Source organism: Tauraco erythrolophus, chromosome 28 (assembly GCF_009769465.1).
Source record: "Tauraco erythrolophus isolate bTauEry1 chromosome 28, bTauEry1.pri, whole genome shotgun sequence".
Taxonomy (NCBI): Eukaryota; Metazoa; Chordata; class Aves; order Musophagiformes; family Musophagidae; genus Tauraco; species Tauraco erythrolophus.
Window position 1 is genome coordinate 6,101,955 of NC_141492.1, and position 14,229 is coordinate 6,116,183.

The 14,229-nt window shown below is 68.5% G+C and overlaps 2 protein-coding genes across 2 annotated transcripts; both read left to right on the forward strand.

Annotated features, from left to right (window-relative positions):
• The first annotated feature begins 2,806 nt into the window (after positions 1-2,806).
• On the forward strand, positions 2,807-7,273 carry SHC2 (SHC adaptor protein 2). The gene is made up of 12 exons (XM_086627546.1): positions 2,807-3,310; positions 3,965-4,035; positions 4,417-4,477; positions 4,668-4,787; positions 4,914-4,967; positions 5,187-5,238; positions 5,403-5,529; positions 5,651-5,831; positions 5,915-5,981; positions 6,077-6,241; positions 6,677-6,978; positions 7,145-7,273. Exons 1-12 carry the CDS (start codon positions 2,807-2,809, stop codon positions 7,271-7,273), a joined length of 1,833 nt encoding a protein of 610 aa, XP_086483672.1.
• A 5,387-nt stretch (positions 7,274-12,660) lies between these two features.
• C2CD4C (C2 calcium dependent domain containing 4C) lies at positions 12,661-13,914 on the forward strand. Its single transcript, XM_086627861.1, has one exon. It carries the CDS (start codon positions 12,661-12,663, stop codon positions 13,912-13,914), a length of 1,254 nt encoding a protein of 417 aa, XP_086483987.1.
• Positions 13,915-14,229: the final 315 nt, after the last annotated feature.

Sequence of the window (14,229 nt, forward strand, 5' to 3'; positions counted from 1 at the left end):
AGCAGCATCGCTGGGTCAGGGGTCTGTGGGGCTGCTGACCATCACACACACACACACGGCAGCGACTGGGGGTGACCGGGAGAGCCTGGAGGGATCTGGTGACCGCGCAGGACACCGCCCTGCAGAGCAGTGGGGTGGCGAGATGCCGTGGGGCTCCCCAAGGCTGCGATCCAGCCTTTGTTCACAGAGACTTTCCTCCAAGTAATGATTAAAAGCAGTCAGGGGAAAGCCCGTGAGCTGACTTCAGAGCCTGAGAGCGGCTGCAAACGAGATGAAAATAATCCCCCGGCCACCAGGGACTTGCGCAGGAGAGGAGAGCAGCTCCATCTCCTCCAGGGCTGCGGGCAAATGTGCTCCTGCTCTAGCCCCGAGGGCAGCAGTGGGCGTGGGGCTGGCAGGGGCTGCTGCTCTGCGCCCAGGGCAGCAGGTCCTGTGCCCATGGTCCCCAGACTTATGTGCACGTGGTGTGGGGTAAAATGCCCATAACCTCCACCGGGACCGGGTGCCTTCCCTCAGGCCAGACCCCAGCCCCAGGGACGTGCGCCCAGGGCCGCTCGTGCCAGGCAGGGACCCAAGTCCACGCTGGAGCTGCTTCAAGAGCATGGAGGACCCACCTCGTTCCAGTGCTCTGCAGCAGTTTAAAAACAAACCCAAGAAGGACAGAGAGCAGAGAAGCGGTTCCTAATATGGCAACAGCAAATGTAATTCTATTACCTTGATTTATCGATCGCGTTAGAGCAATTACTGGCTTTCACCCGTCACCTGCCAGGGAGCAGGAGACAGCGAGAAGGCAGGACAAAGGCGGCCGCGCGTTGCCCAGGGCACAGCTGGCCCCCGGGGAGGCTCCGGTTTTGTTTGTGCCGGTTGGCGTGGGGGGAGAGCTCCCACCCGGCTGCGCGGCTGCAGCCGTGTCACCTCTGCCGGCAGGGGAACGCAGTGGTTTCCACCGGCCAAGGAGGCTCTTCAGGAACCTGCATCCAGGCACGTCTGCTCTGCAGAGAGCCCGTGATGCCGGCACCGCGGGGACGGAGCGTCAGCGCTACGATGACTTCGGCAATGGAGGGGATGCAGAGCTGGGGTGGTCTGGGGAAAGGCGAGGGACCCCACGGCACCGGGGCAGTGGAGCAGCTACAGGCGCTGCGGTGGGCCAGGGGGTGGGTTTCGGCTGTGGGCCTCCTGGGTCCGCGGCCCCTCACCCCTCTGTGCCCAGCCGGCCTGGAGCCAGGCTGGGGCGGGGGGGGGGGGTCAGCATCTGTGGCAAAGTCTTGGCAACGCCAGCCAGGGCAGAGGGTGAACCCAAAATGCAGAGGCGGCTCTGGGCTTGATCCCTGGCTCTGCCAGAGCTGCCCTGGGCAGCTGGTGAGAGTTGTGCTGGAACATCGCCACGTTGCCTCACAGGGACAGGACTTGCACCCTCTGCCTGAGCTTGGCTCCCACCGCCCCGGGCACCGGCAGGAAACCCGAACAGGAGTCCCCAGCTCTGTCCACACCAGCCCAGTGCCCATCCCACATTGTGGGGGACGCACGCAGCCCAGCCCCTCTGAGCCCTGCAGTGAGCGAGATGCTGTGGGTTGGTGCCAGGCTCGACAAGAGGTCTGAGTTCTTTGAACTGCTGGAAAAAAGCAGCAATCCCAGGGCTGGAGGAAGGGCAAGTTACTTGATTGAGGTCAGAAAGTCCCTTTTTTTTTCCCCTGCTGCAGATACTGGCAGAGAAGCAAGAAATGATTGTGCTTTTTACTGCCTGAGCCCTCCAGACAGATATAAACGAGTGGGAGCCAGACCTGGCTTTGCAGGCAGATGAAGTCAGAGCGAGCAAGACCGCTGGGCTGGGAGGCACAGAAATAGGGCAGCCCCATTGTGCGGCAAAGCCTGGCAAAGCCTCCCACGCCCCCGCCTCCCAGCCAGCCTCGGGCTCCCTGTAAGCCCTTCTCGGCGATAAGATGTGGAAAGAGCAGAAAACACCCACGTTGTGGGTGAGGGCAGCAGCCAGGGGCTGCTGGCCCCTTCCAGAAGCTGCTGGCCCCTTCCAGAAGCTGCCCGCGCATCACTGCTCAGCCACGGGCAAAACGCGAGGGATGAGCAGCCCCGTGCATCAGCCTTATGGCTCCCGGGGGAGGGCAGGAGCCCCCCCTGCGCCGCTGCCCCCCGGCCCATTAACCCTGCAGCAAAGCCGGGATCCCACAGCGCTGGTGCGAGCCCGGGGGGCTCACAGAGCGGGTCTGGAGTGGGGTGCAGGGCAGAGCGCAAGTGGCTGCAGCCCCACGGGCTGTGTTTGTGGGGGCACGCAGACGTGGTGGGGGCCGCAGGGCCGTGCCCACAGGTCTGTCAGCCAGCACGGCTGCCCCGGGCTGTGCCGAGAAGACCCCGGTCAGCCTCATCCCCCGCTGTCCCCGAACGCTGGGACCGTCCCGCGGTTCCCGTTCCGCGATTCCCGCTGCCGCCTCCTCGCAGCCCCCGCTGGTGACCCGAGAGGGGGGGCAGCACAGCCCGAGGGGCGCAGGGCGGCTGGGGCAGCCGGGGGGGCTGAGAGGCGGCCTGAGGATGCTGGGGGGGGCCGGGGGCGGGCGGGGGATGCTCCGGCGGCCGGGAGACGCAGCGGCGGGCGGGAGATGCTGGGGCGGCCGCGAGTCCGGCACGGCCGGGGCGGGGGCGGGGGATGCGCTGGCGGCCGGGGGGGGCCGGGGCGGGCGGCGGAGCGCTCACACCATGACATCAGCGCGGCGCGGCCCCGGGGGAGCGGGCGGGGGGCGGGAGCCGGCGCGGCGGCAGCGGAGCGGCAGCGGCGGAGCGGAGCGCGGCCCCGGGCATGCTCCCGGAGCCCAAGTATGACCGCTTCCGCGACGAGCCGCTGACCGCCCCGATGCCGTCGCCGGCCCCCGCGCCCGCCGGGCCCTGCCCCGCGGCGGGCGAGGAGCCCGAGCGCGGCACCACCTTCTGCGCGCTGCTGCCGCGGATGCCGCAGTGGAAGTTCCCGGGCCCCGCCGGCTTCCTCGGCCGCGGCCCCGCCGGCTCCGGCCGGGAGCTCTCCGCCGGGGCCCGGGCGGGCGGCGCCGCGGCCGCGGGGGCCCCCTCGGCGCTGGCCGCCGTGCTGGGCGCCTGCGAGCCGCTCTGCGCCGCTCCCTGCGCGCTGCCGGCCGGCGGGCGGCCGCGGGGGGCGGCGGCGGCGGCGGGGCGGGCGGCGCGGGCGGAGGCGGCCCGGCCGGGCGGGGACGAGTGGAGCCGCAAGGGCAGCTTCATCCGCAAACCGGCGCAGGGCTGGCTGCACCCCGACGAGCGGGTGCTGGGGCCCGGCGTCTCCTACATCGTCCGGGTAAGTCCCGCCGTGTCGGGGCAGCGGGCGGCCGGGGAGCCCCGTCTCGGCCGCCGGGCCGGGGCTCGGCGGGTCTGCCCGCTGCTCCCGACGGCTGCGGGCAGAGCCCCCGGTTCGGGTCCTCCGCGGCTGCCCCGGCGCAGGCTCTGCCGCCGAGGGCTGCGACCGCGGGGTGCCCTGGCCCCGGCCGAGGGGACGTTGCGGGGGGGGAGGGGGCGGCCGGCCTGGGGGGTGCCCTGGCACGTGCAGCCTGCGGCCCCTTCGCCCCATCATGGGCAGCCGGGCCCCGTTACACTACCCGTATTGTCGGGCACCCCTGGGAGGGGTGGCACGGCCTCCCGAACCAGCCTGGCACGGGCCAGGGGGCTTTCTGGGCTGGGGAGTCAGCCCTGGGACCCAGCGGCAGCCAGCCCCTGTGAGGGCGGCACAAGCCACAGCACACAGATGAGTTTGTCGGGTCTCAGCACGGCGTCTGGGGTATTTTGGGGTGGAGGGTGAAAAGGTGCCGTGCACTGGGGTGAGAGCCCCAGAGCTGGCATCAAAGGGACCCTTCTCACTGACGCCCGGCTCCTCCCCTGCTCTCCTCTCTGTCGCCTGCCCTGGGCTGGCAACGGTGTCTGGAGGAGGCTCTTCTGACCGTGTTCCCCCTTGCAGTACATGGGGTGCATTGAGGTGCTGCGCTCCATGAGGTCCCTCGACTTCAACACCCGGACACAGGTCACCAGGTACGGCCCCACAGTCCTGCTCTCCCGCACCCCGGTGCCACCTGGAGCTGGGTGCTCCCCCTCCTTGGGGCCCTGTGTAGAGGGGGAGACACAGGGCCAGGGTCTGGGGGAGCCCTGCCCCATGGGATCCATCCCGTGCGCGGGGACACAGACGAAGGGCACTGCCGCGGATCACTGGGCAGAAAGAGGAGAAGGGAGGTGGCCCCGGCTGGAATTACGTACCGCAGGCCCGTGACGTGGGGCAGTGCTGCGGGGAGGCTGCGGCGTCCGGGGCTGCGGGGGCTGGTGCCCCCAGACCCCGTGGAGCTGCAGGTCGGGGAGGCAGCTGGGAAGGGGCCAGGGGTCTGCAGCAATAACCCGGCCAGGGGCCATGGCTTGCAGGGAAGCCATCAACAGACTGTACGAGGCGGTGCCGGGCGTGAAGGGCATCTGGAAGAAGAAGGTGAGTTTCCACCCAACCCATCATCCCTTCCTGGGGTGAGCAGAGGCTGCAGGACTGGGTGCTGGGACTGCCTGCCCAGTTCGAGGGGCAGAGCCTGGGGTCTCTCGGGCCACCCTTCTTTGCCTCCTTCCCCCCAGGAAACCTGATCCTGGGATGTTGCATCGCCCTCATGCTCCTCTCTCCCTGTTAGGCTCCCAACAAAGCTCTCTTCTCCATCCTGGGCAAGAGCAACCTCCGCTTCGCTGGCATGAGCATCGCTGTCAATATCTCCGTTGATGGACTGAACCTCATGGTCCCCACCACGCGCCAGGTGAGAGCCATCCCTGGGGACACGGCCCCACCACCTGCTACCTCCTGGCCCTCTGCCTCCCGCCGTGAACCAGGGGGACTGGCGACCCCACACTAACTGCCCCCGCGGGCCATGTCCTCCCCCCAGATCATCGCCAACCACCACATGCAATCCATCTCCTTTGCCTCCGGTGGGGACACGGTGAGGCACACGCACCCCAGCCCTCCGCCAGCTGCGGTCCCTCGAGGGGCAGCAGGGGCAGGGGCTGCCCGTCCCACGGCTCAGCTGGACTGCGGGGCAGCCTGGGCCCAGGGTGGGACGTGGGGGCTGGGGCTGAGCCCGGCCCCTCACTCTGGTGCCCCCGGCCCTGCTCCCCGCGTGGCAGCAGGATACGGGCCCTGAGTTCTCCTGTGCCCTCAGGACACCACGGACTATGTCGCCTACGTCGCCAAGGACCCCATCAACCAGAGAGGTGACACTGGCCCCTGTGCCCGCAAGCTGTGCAGAAGAGGAGGGATGCGCTGGGAGATGGAGGCTGGAGGAGGGGATCCCTTGTGCTGGGCGCAAGGGGCGGCTCAGGGTGGTCCCAGAGGGGTGATGGGGAAACACTGAAGCCGTCTGTTCGTCTGTCCGCAGCCTGCCACATCCTGGAGTGCTGCGAGGGGCTGGCGCAGAGCGTCATCAGCACGGTGGGACAGGCCTTTGAGCTGCGCTTCAAGCAGTACCTGCACAGCCCCCCCAAGGTGGTGGCACCCCTGGAAAGGTAGGGGGATGGGAGGCCCCACCGCAGCCCTGCACCCCCTGTCCTGGGTACGTCCCCTGCCAGGCATGGGGAGGGGTCCGAGCCGGGCAGGGTGTCCCCAGCTCACCCGTTCCCGCTGCAGGGTGCTGGGTGCAGAGGAGTCGGCCTGGGGGGAAGACGAGGAGGGGGCCGAGCACGATTACTACAACAGCATCCCGGGGAAGGAGCCGCCCCTGGGGGGACTCATCGACTCCCGGCTCCGGCACGGCACAGTCCTGGGCCATGTCCACACTCAGCCCTCCAGCTCTGCACCCCCCAGCCAGGTGAGCCCCCGGGGCCGCTGCCGGCCGTGCCGTGGGGGTCCCAGGCAGGTCCCCATGCTGCCCTTGCTGTTTCCTCTCCCCAGGGCGGGTTTACAGTCAGGCGAGACCAGAGCAGCCAGCCGGGACCACCCTGGGACCTGGAGAGCCAGGGTGGGTACCACTGTGGGGGGCACCCTGGGGACCGTGAGCAGGGGTCCCCGCAGCTCTGCCATGCCCAGGCTGATGGTGATGCCCGGTCCTTGCAGGCCAGCCCTGTGATGGGTACCTGCAGGCAGATGGCCATGCCCTGGGGCCACGGGACTACGAGGAGCACATGTACGTGAACACCCAGAGCCTGGACACCTGGGAGCTGGAGGCGACGGCTCGCGGGGTGCCAGAGGAGAGCCCCAAAAAGGACCTCTTTGATATGAGTAAGCCACCGGGCTGGGGGGTGTCTGCCACAAGACCTGCTGCCGCTATGCTGGTGGTCTGCCCAGCTGTGTGCCGCAGCCCCGGCCGTGCCCACGCTGGCTGAGCCTAGAGCAGTGCTGTGCTGAGCACGGGGGGGCCGTGTGCTGGGGCCCCATCCTCGCCCACCCTTGCTGAGGCCGGCAGGGATGTGCTCGGGGCAGAGCTGTGGGTGGGCACCACATCCACCCCCCTGCCTGGCCCTGTGGAAGGGGCAGCTGTGCTGGTGCAGGGTGGCATCATCCCCTCCATGCCTGGGCACAAGCACATTGTTGTGCCTGGGACAGCCATGGTGCAGTGGGGTCCAGCCCAGAGGTGGGTCTGGCCATAACTGCGGGTCCTGCTGCTGCCGCTGCACCCCAGCCCTGCTTCATGCCCGCACCCCTTGGCTCCTGCAGGGCCATTCGAGGATGCCCTGAAGCTCCATGAGTGCATTGCGGGGGGCGGCACCAGCCTCCCCATCGAGGACCAGTGGCCGAGCCCCCCGACGCGGAAAGCCCCTGTCGCCCCCACGGAGGAGCAGCTCAGGCGGGAGCCATGGTACCACGGGAGGATGAGCCGGCGGGACGCCGAGAGGCTCCTGCAGACAGACGGGGACTTCCTGGTGCGGGACAGCCTCACCAACCCGGGGCAGTACGTGCTGACTGGGATGCACAGTGGGCAGCCCAAGCACCTGCTGCTGGTGGACCCTGAGGGCGTGGTAAGGGCAGGGCATGGGGTGGGCAATGGGGATGGGGTGAGGACTGGGTGGGAAGGGACACTGGGGGAGATGTCCGTGGGGTGGGCAGGCGCTGGAGGCTGTGTGGAGACCCCGTAGGGGAGGCAGCTGGCCTGGGTTCAGGACCGCTGTGCCCCCCCGGCCCCAGGTGAGGACGAAGGACGTGCTGTTTGAGAGCATCAGCCACCTCATCAGCCACCACCGGCAGAACGAGCAGCCCATCGTGGCTGCAGAGAGTGAGCTGCACCTCCGCCAGGTTGTCCGGAGGAAGCAGTGATGCTGGGGGTACGTGAGCTCCCGCCCGCTCCCTGGCACCGGACTCACCCCAGCCCTGGGGCAAAGCCGGGGCCGCTCCGCACTCCCCTCCTCTGGTGGTGCCTGGCCTCGGGAGGAGGCAAAGCTCCCCTCGCACCCCAGGGTCAGGCTCCCCATCCCCCTTCCCAGCAGGGCCTCGCAGTCCCTGGCCCCAAAGGGCCCCCCCTCCCCGCTGCCTCCCCTCCATTGTCCACACAGGGCCCCTTGCCCAGCCGACACGAAGATGTTTATTCCATGGAGGCAAAAAGCTGCCAGGCTGGGAGCTGGTGGGCAGCCTTGCCCAGAGGGACGGGCCTGAAGCTGGCTCGGGCAGTGCTGCTCACTCCTGCCCCGGGCTGCACAGAATTGGTCTCTGGACGATGACGGAGTGACTGGGGTCGGGGCTGGTGGCAGGAGCCTCATCACGGAGCTCCCAGGGTGGGATGAGGCGAGCAGGCTTGGCGTGTGCGCACGTGTGAGCGTGTGCGTCGTGTGTGCATCGTGTGCGTGTAGGTATGTGAGGGGCAGCCGGGGAGCAGCCCCTCGCCCACAGCCGTGCCTCTAGCCCAGCACTGCTGCGCAGGACCCAACTCCTCCCCGCCTCCCCCAGACATCTGGGGAGTACCCCCATCACAGGGTGCCCTGTCGGTGGGGGCTGTAGCCCCCAGCTTGGCTCTGTCCGTGGGGCTGGGAAGCCAATGCTGCTGGATGTCCCTGTTGCTCCCATGTTTCCAGCTGGATCTCCCCAGGAGCGGCTGCCGTGTGAGGCTTCTGGCAGCCCTGAGCCCCCACAGCCCTCCCCGGGCCAGGGCCAGGACGAAGCTGTTGCGGGGAAGGCGCAGGGCAGGGGTGAGCTACTTACACCGGCTCACGAGGCCAGGGCTGCCGGGAGGAGAGATGTCCTGCGGCCCCCGGGGAGCCCCTCGGCCGGTTCGGGTCTTCGGCAGATTTTTACAGCATACACGTCCCCTTCTCCAGCGTGTCTGGCTCTGGGTGTGGGTTCGTGGTTTGGAATACGTTTCTAATTAAACCTGGAAATGAGCAAGGCGCCCGGGTTGTTCGTGCTGCCCCTGGGCACGGTGCTGGGACGGGGCTGCCACTGCTGGCTCCTGCGCCTGGGAGCTTGATGGGGCTGGGGATGCAGAGGATGCCATCGCAGCATCTCTGTCACCACCAGCTCCTGGCCAGTCCCACGTTGGCAGTGGCAGCCTGCCCTGTCCTGGCTGGCCGCACTTATCTCTGCACCCCCCTCCCCGGGCCACCCCCTCCAGTGTCCCCCAGCACCAGAGGGGGCTGCAGCACCCAGGGCTTGGCCCCAGGGCACTGGTCCTGCACAGCAGGTCCTCCCTGCTCCCAGCATCTCCCTGCGCTGCCTCCTCCTGCTGGCTGCAGGCCCACCTCCTGCCTCTGCCTGGTGGCAGGATGCGGCTGCTTGCCTCCGAGCCTCCCGGCGAGGCCTCATCCAGCTCCTGCTGCAGCCGAGTTGGCACTGAGCAGCCCAGAGCTGAGCTGCCGTTCGTCACCTCTTAATGAACATGATGGCTGGTGGACCAAGAGCCTCGTGGTGGGCCTGGCCACAGCTCCCAGCAGCGTGGTGTGGCCAGCACGTAGGAAAGGTTCTTGGCTGGAGTGGGTGGAGGTGAGAAAAGGCTGCCCCAGCGCTGCGGCAGCCCAGTGGCGGGTGGCTTTCTGTGCTGGCGGCGTGGCCAGGCCACGAACCACCAGGCGTGTGCGCTGGGTGGGCAGCAGCCTCCTGGCAGGTCCGGCACCAGCCCCAGCACTGTCCGGCTCCAGGGTTCTGCCTGGTCCCCTCCGCTCACCCTGACCCAGGTGGGTGCCGCCAGCCCATCTCAGCTCTGCCCCGCGTGCCTGGTGCTGCTGCCGCACCACTGGCACCCTCTGCCCATCGCTGGGGACAGCCCCTCCCGCGACAGGGCTGCCGGGCTGGCTGGGTGCTGGCTGAGTCGATGAATAAAATAAGCCCCTAAATAAAGCCCAGTAATGAATGTGTAATTTTCCATTGATGTTGAATACCTGCAGGGACACGGCGCTTCCACCTCGGCTGCTATTTTTGCCATGGAGTAACGCGTCTGCAAAGAGCGTTGTGCAGTTCCCTCACTGGCAGCGGCAGGAAAAGGCAGCGAGAATTCGGAGTTTCTTCCAGCCCAGCCTTTCCCCGGCTGCTGCCCAGCCCCGGGTGCTGCCGAAAGTGCCTGAACGGTCGGTGGAGGATTTATTTTGGGTGTTTAACTGCTTAGGTTGAGGCTGGTGAGCAGTGCCAATGGCCATGGGGTGCGGGGCCACTGCGTGGGGATTCTCCTCGAGAGGGTCCTGCCATGGTGCAGTGCCCCACGGCCACCTGGCACAAGGGCAAGACCTCACGGGGGGAGGTGGGCTGGGAGCCACGCAGCAGCGGTCCTGCCCCAGAGGGGCTGCAGCGGGGGTCAGCCCGTGCCCTGGGATCCTGGGGGTCCCAGCACCAGCCCCTTCTCCTCGCGGGGCTCTCTCCTTCCCAGCTTCCAGCAGGTGGTAGCATGCTGCCGGCTGTGCCAGCCGCGTCCCCAGCTCTGCCAGCTTGCCTGGCCCTGCCAGTGCGCCCAGCCTGGCGTCGCTTGCCCGTGGTCTGTGCCCAGGCCTTGCCGAGCACCACACACCTCCAGCAGCCTCCAGCCCAGCACAAGGGATCCTCGTCCACCTCACCCAGCCCTTGTCCAGCTCCCCATCACACTGCCTGGGGAGGTGGCTCTGGAGCCCCGAGAGCTCTCCCCTCCTGGTATCCAGCGATGCTCGGATCCATGGAGAGCCCCGGATGAGGGGGAGGCAGGCAAGGAAAGGCACCTCTCCCAGCTCCACGCTGCAGCATGCCAGGCAATGGTCCAGAGCCTGTTTTGGAGGCCCTGGAAACCTTGTTTTCTGCTGGCCCTGCGAGTGTTTCTTCTCTGCCCGTTTCTGCTTCAGTTCCTGCAGCTCCTGACCCACACAGTGGCTGTGGCAACTCAGTGCGGCAGGCAAGCGTTGGTTCCTGGCAGCCCCGTGCCAGCAGCAGGGCTGGCTGCGGCCCCTGCCTGCGCTGCCAGGAAGGGATGCTCCCAGCACAGACCATGGCCTCGGGGTGCCAGAGATGTGAGCGCCCGTGCCAGCTCCTGCCGTGAGCACGGGGTATCTCCTGTCGTCCCATCACTGTGAACTGGGGCATTCGGGACCTCAGCATCTCTGCCTGACGGCTGCAGCACCTCTTCGGCCTCAAATCTGGAAGCCCTGCCCTGAACTGAGCCCAGGCAAGCCCAGTGCAGGCAGCAAGCAGCTCCAAGCACCCTGCTCCCCTCCGTGCCCCGGAGACGGCTGGCCCCGAGCCGAGCAGGCAGGGCTGGCCCAGTTCCAGTGCTCTTTGTTATCTCAAGGGAACTCAACCATTTCTGCACCTTGTTTACCCACCGTTGTGCAGGGTGGAGGAAAGGTAAACACCAGCCTTTTGTTCACCATCCTCCCCTTCCCCTGAGCCCTGTCCTCCTTTCCCGGGCTCCATCTGCCCTCTTCCCCTCTGCGGGACCCAGGACTCAGCACCTGGCAGTGCAGAGCTCAGAGTCCAGCCAGGACACGGCCATCTCCCTTCCCCACTGCTGCCCCTGAGACACCTCTGCCCAGACCTCTCCAGGTCCTGGCTGGTCCCTGCTCCCCATATGCCCCATTCAGAAGATCCCAGCAGCTTTTCCCAGGTCTGCCCCTGTGCCAGTGAGGGGCAGCCGTGCCAAGGGGCCCACCGCCAGTGAGGGTCTGCAGTTGGCCTGAGCCACTGCTCCCCACTGGGCAGAGCAATGAAAAAAAAGCCAAAAAAGTCTGTAAATCAGAGTGCTTGCCCTGCCAGGGAGTACCCACTTGCTGCTGGGAGAAGCCTGGGCATGGCTGGTGGAGGGCATGTGGTGAACTTGGGAGGTGCAGGGAGAGGGGAGGGTGACCTGCTTCCAGAGGAAGGAGGGTTGTTCCCCCATGCCCTGGGGACCTTCCCCCCTGCCACCTTCTCCAGGAGCTGGCTGCTGGCCCTTGGTCTGGCTTGGCACGGCCGGCCATCTCTTTTTATCAGCTCGGAGTCAGGATGCAGAGGGAGCCAAGACCTCCCTCCCACCTCTCGCACCCGCTGCCCGGCTGCAGCAGCCCCTGCCGAAGGAGCTCGCCGCGCCAGGCTCTCCTTCCTGGTGATTATTCCCAGCCCTGCACTGCTGTGGGATGACGGCGCCTTCCCCGCAGCCTGACGGCATCCGCAGGGATCAGCCAGGGAGGAAGAGCTGCTGGTCCCCGTCTGTGCCACTGTCCTGCTCGGTGCACCCCTGTCCCCAAGGCGATAAACCCACTCGGCACCCGGGCTGGGGTCACCCCGGTTTGAGTGTCCTGCCCCCCTCCTGCCCCCCGGGGCCTGCAGTGACGCCCCATGGATCCTCCCGACGTTTTTCCCGGTGCCCCCAGCGCTGTCCCCGCCAGGTGCCGGTGAGACGGTGACATGCGGCACTGCCCCCCCCCCCCTCGGCTCCTGCAGCCGCGATATTAAACCACTTAACGCACTCAGCGAGCCCTCGAGCTCCGAGCCGCCCTGGAGTGCTGCGGGCTTTGTTCAGCGCTGCAGGAGCTCGAGAGCTCGGGGGGAGAGCGGGCTGCGCGCGGGGGGGACACGGCTCCGTCCCGCCGGCCTCGGCCCCCGGCCGCGCTCAGGGCGGGAGGGCGCGGGGGGGGCACGGGGCTGCCGCCCTCCCGCTCCCGGCGCAGCGTCCCCCCACTCCCGGTCCCATCCCAGCCCCGGCGCCCCCGTGGGCAGACGGCCGGGTGTCCCGGGGCCGGGCCCCCGCACCCGCACGCCCGAGCATCATCAGCCCGGGGCCGCTCGGCCCGGCTCGGTCCCGGTCCGGCCGGGCGCGGCGCGGGGAAATGCGGGGGCGCCGCGCTCGGAGGATTACGGCGGCGGCGCGGGGAAGGAGCGGGGCCGCCGCCGCCGCCGCCGTATAAAAGCGCGTCCGCGCCCGCCCCGCCCGGGCTGCGGCGACGGCGGCGGCTCCGCTCCAGGTGCGGCGGCTCCCGGCAACTTCCCGCTCGCGGCGGCGCCGGTCGGTCGGTCGGTTTGGGCGTCGCGTCGCGTCCGGCAGCGGCTCCCCGTGCGCCGCGGCCGCCCCGTCGCGTCCCTCGGGTCCCCGTCCCTCGGGTCCGCGTCCCTCTGTGCGGCCGGTGCTTTCCCGTCCCCAACCCGCGGGCTGGCGGGTCCCCGTCTCTCGGTGCTGCCGGTTGCCTTCCGGGCTGACGGCTCCGGTCTGCCCCTGCTGTTGCCCCGACCCCGGTGACAGCGTTGCCCCTCGGGTCTTTTCCAGCCCCGCACCCGGCGGCAACATGTGGCTCCTGGAGCGGCTGCGCGGTGTGGCGGAGAACGGCGGGGCCCGGGGTTCGGGATCGGATGAGTCCCCGCGGGGGTCCCGCTACAGCAACGTCCTCACCCCCGACAAGATCCCTGACTTTTTCATCCCGCCTAAGCTGAGCGCGGCACCTGCCGAGGGCCCTGAGCCCCCTGCAGCGCCCACCCTGGGCCCCTCAGCCTCAGAGCAGGACTTGGCCGGGCGCAAGCCTCCGCGCAGCCCCCGTCCGTCCAGCCGTCCTCGGTCGCGGGCTGCTGGCCGGCACATCATCCAGATCGAGAGTGCTGAGGACTGGACAGCCGAGGGGGAATTCGGCACCAACGCGGACCCGCAGGCACAGACGGCCATGTCACTGCCCTACGTGCCCAAGGCGCAGACCTCCTACGGCTTTGCCACGCTGGTGGAGAGCCCCCACACGCGGCGCAAAGAGTCACTGTTCCACAGCGAGCACAGCAGCCTCTGCCCCTCGCCGGCCACCTCGCCCAGTGCCCAGCGCAGAGCCAAACTCAACGGTGAGAGTGGGCCCCGGGCACCTACTGACCTGGGCGCAGCCCTCATGCACCCTGGCCGCTACTTCAGTGGTGGCGAGAGCGACACGTGCTCCTCGGCCGAGTCCTCGCCCTTCGGCTCCCCACTGCTCTCCCGCTCCGTCTCCCTGCTGAAGATCTTCAGCCAGGAGAGCCAGTCCAAGGTGATCAAGCTGAAGCACTCGGTAGCCCGCAACAGCTCGCTGTCCACCGATGATAGCTCAGCCGACACCAGCCCCAGTGCCCAGCGCCGTGCCAGGAGCGCCCCGGCCGGGGGGCAGCCGCCTGCCGCCCTCCTGCCCCTGGACCTGCCGCCGGGCCGTGACCGGGAGCACAACCTGCGGCTCAGCCGGGGCGGGAGCCTGCGCCTGGCTGCTGAGTACGACCCTTCCAACGCCCGGCTACGTGTGCGGCTCGTCTCTGCCGAGGACCTCTACGATGCCCTTGTCGACCTGCGCAGCATCAACTGCTGCGTCTCGCTGTGCCTCAACCCCGGGAAGCTGCAGAAGCAGCGCAGCACCATCGTCAAGAACAGCCGCAACCCCATCTTCAACGAGGACTTCTTCTTCGATGGGCTGGGCCCCGGCCACGCCAGGAAGATGTCCCTGAAGCTCAAGGTGGTCAACAAGGGCAGCAGCCTTAAGCGGGACACGCTGCTGGGGGAGAAGGAGCTGCCGCTCACCACCCTCCTGTCCTGCCTGTAGGTGCTTGCTGCCAGCCCCGGAGGGAGCTGTCTGCCCATGGGGCTGGGGCGAGGTGGGGGGGCTGGCCCTGTCCCCCGGCCTCACTGGAGAAGGGTTTGGAAGGGCCCCTTGGAGGAGGGACGGGGCTGTGGCAGAGCGTGGGGGTCCCGGGGGCAGCGCTGCTGTGGGGCTCTGCCAGCACCGGCCCTCCTGCGGCAGCGCTGGCAGGACCGGCAGCTGCAGCCTCTCCCCTCAGCTCCCTCCCTGCTCCCTCCTGGGGCTGCATCTTCAGGAGCCCAGCGGGAAGTGGGGAGCCACCAGCCCCATCTCCACCAG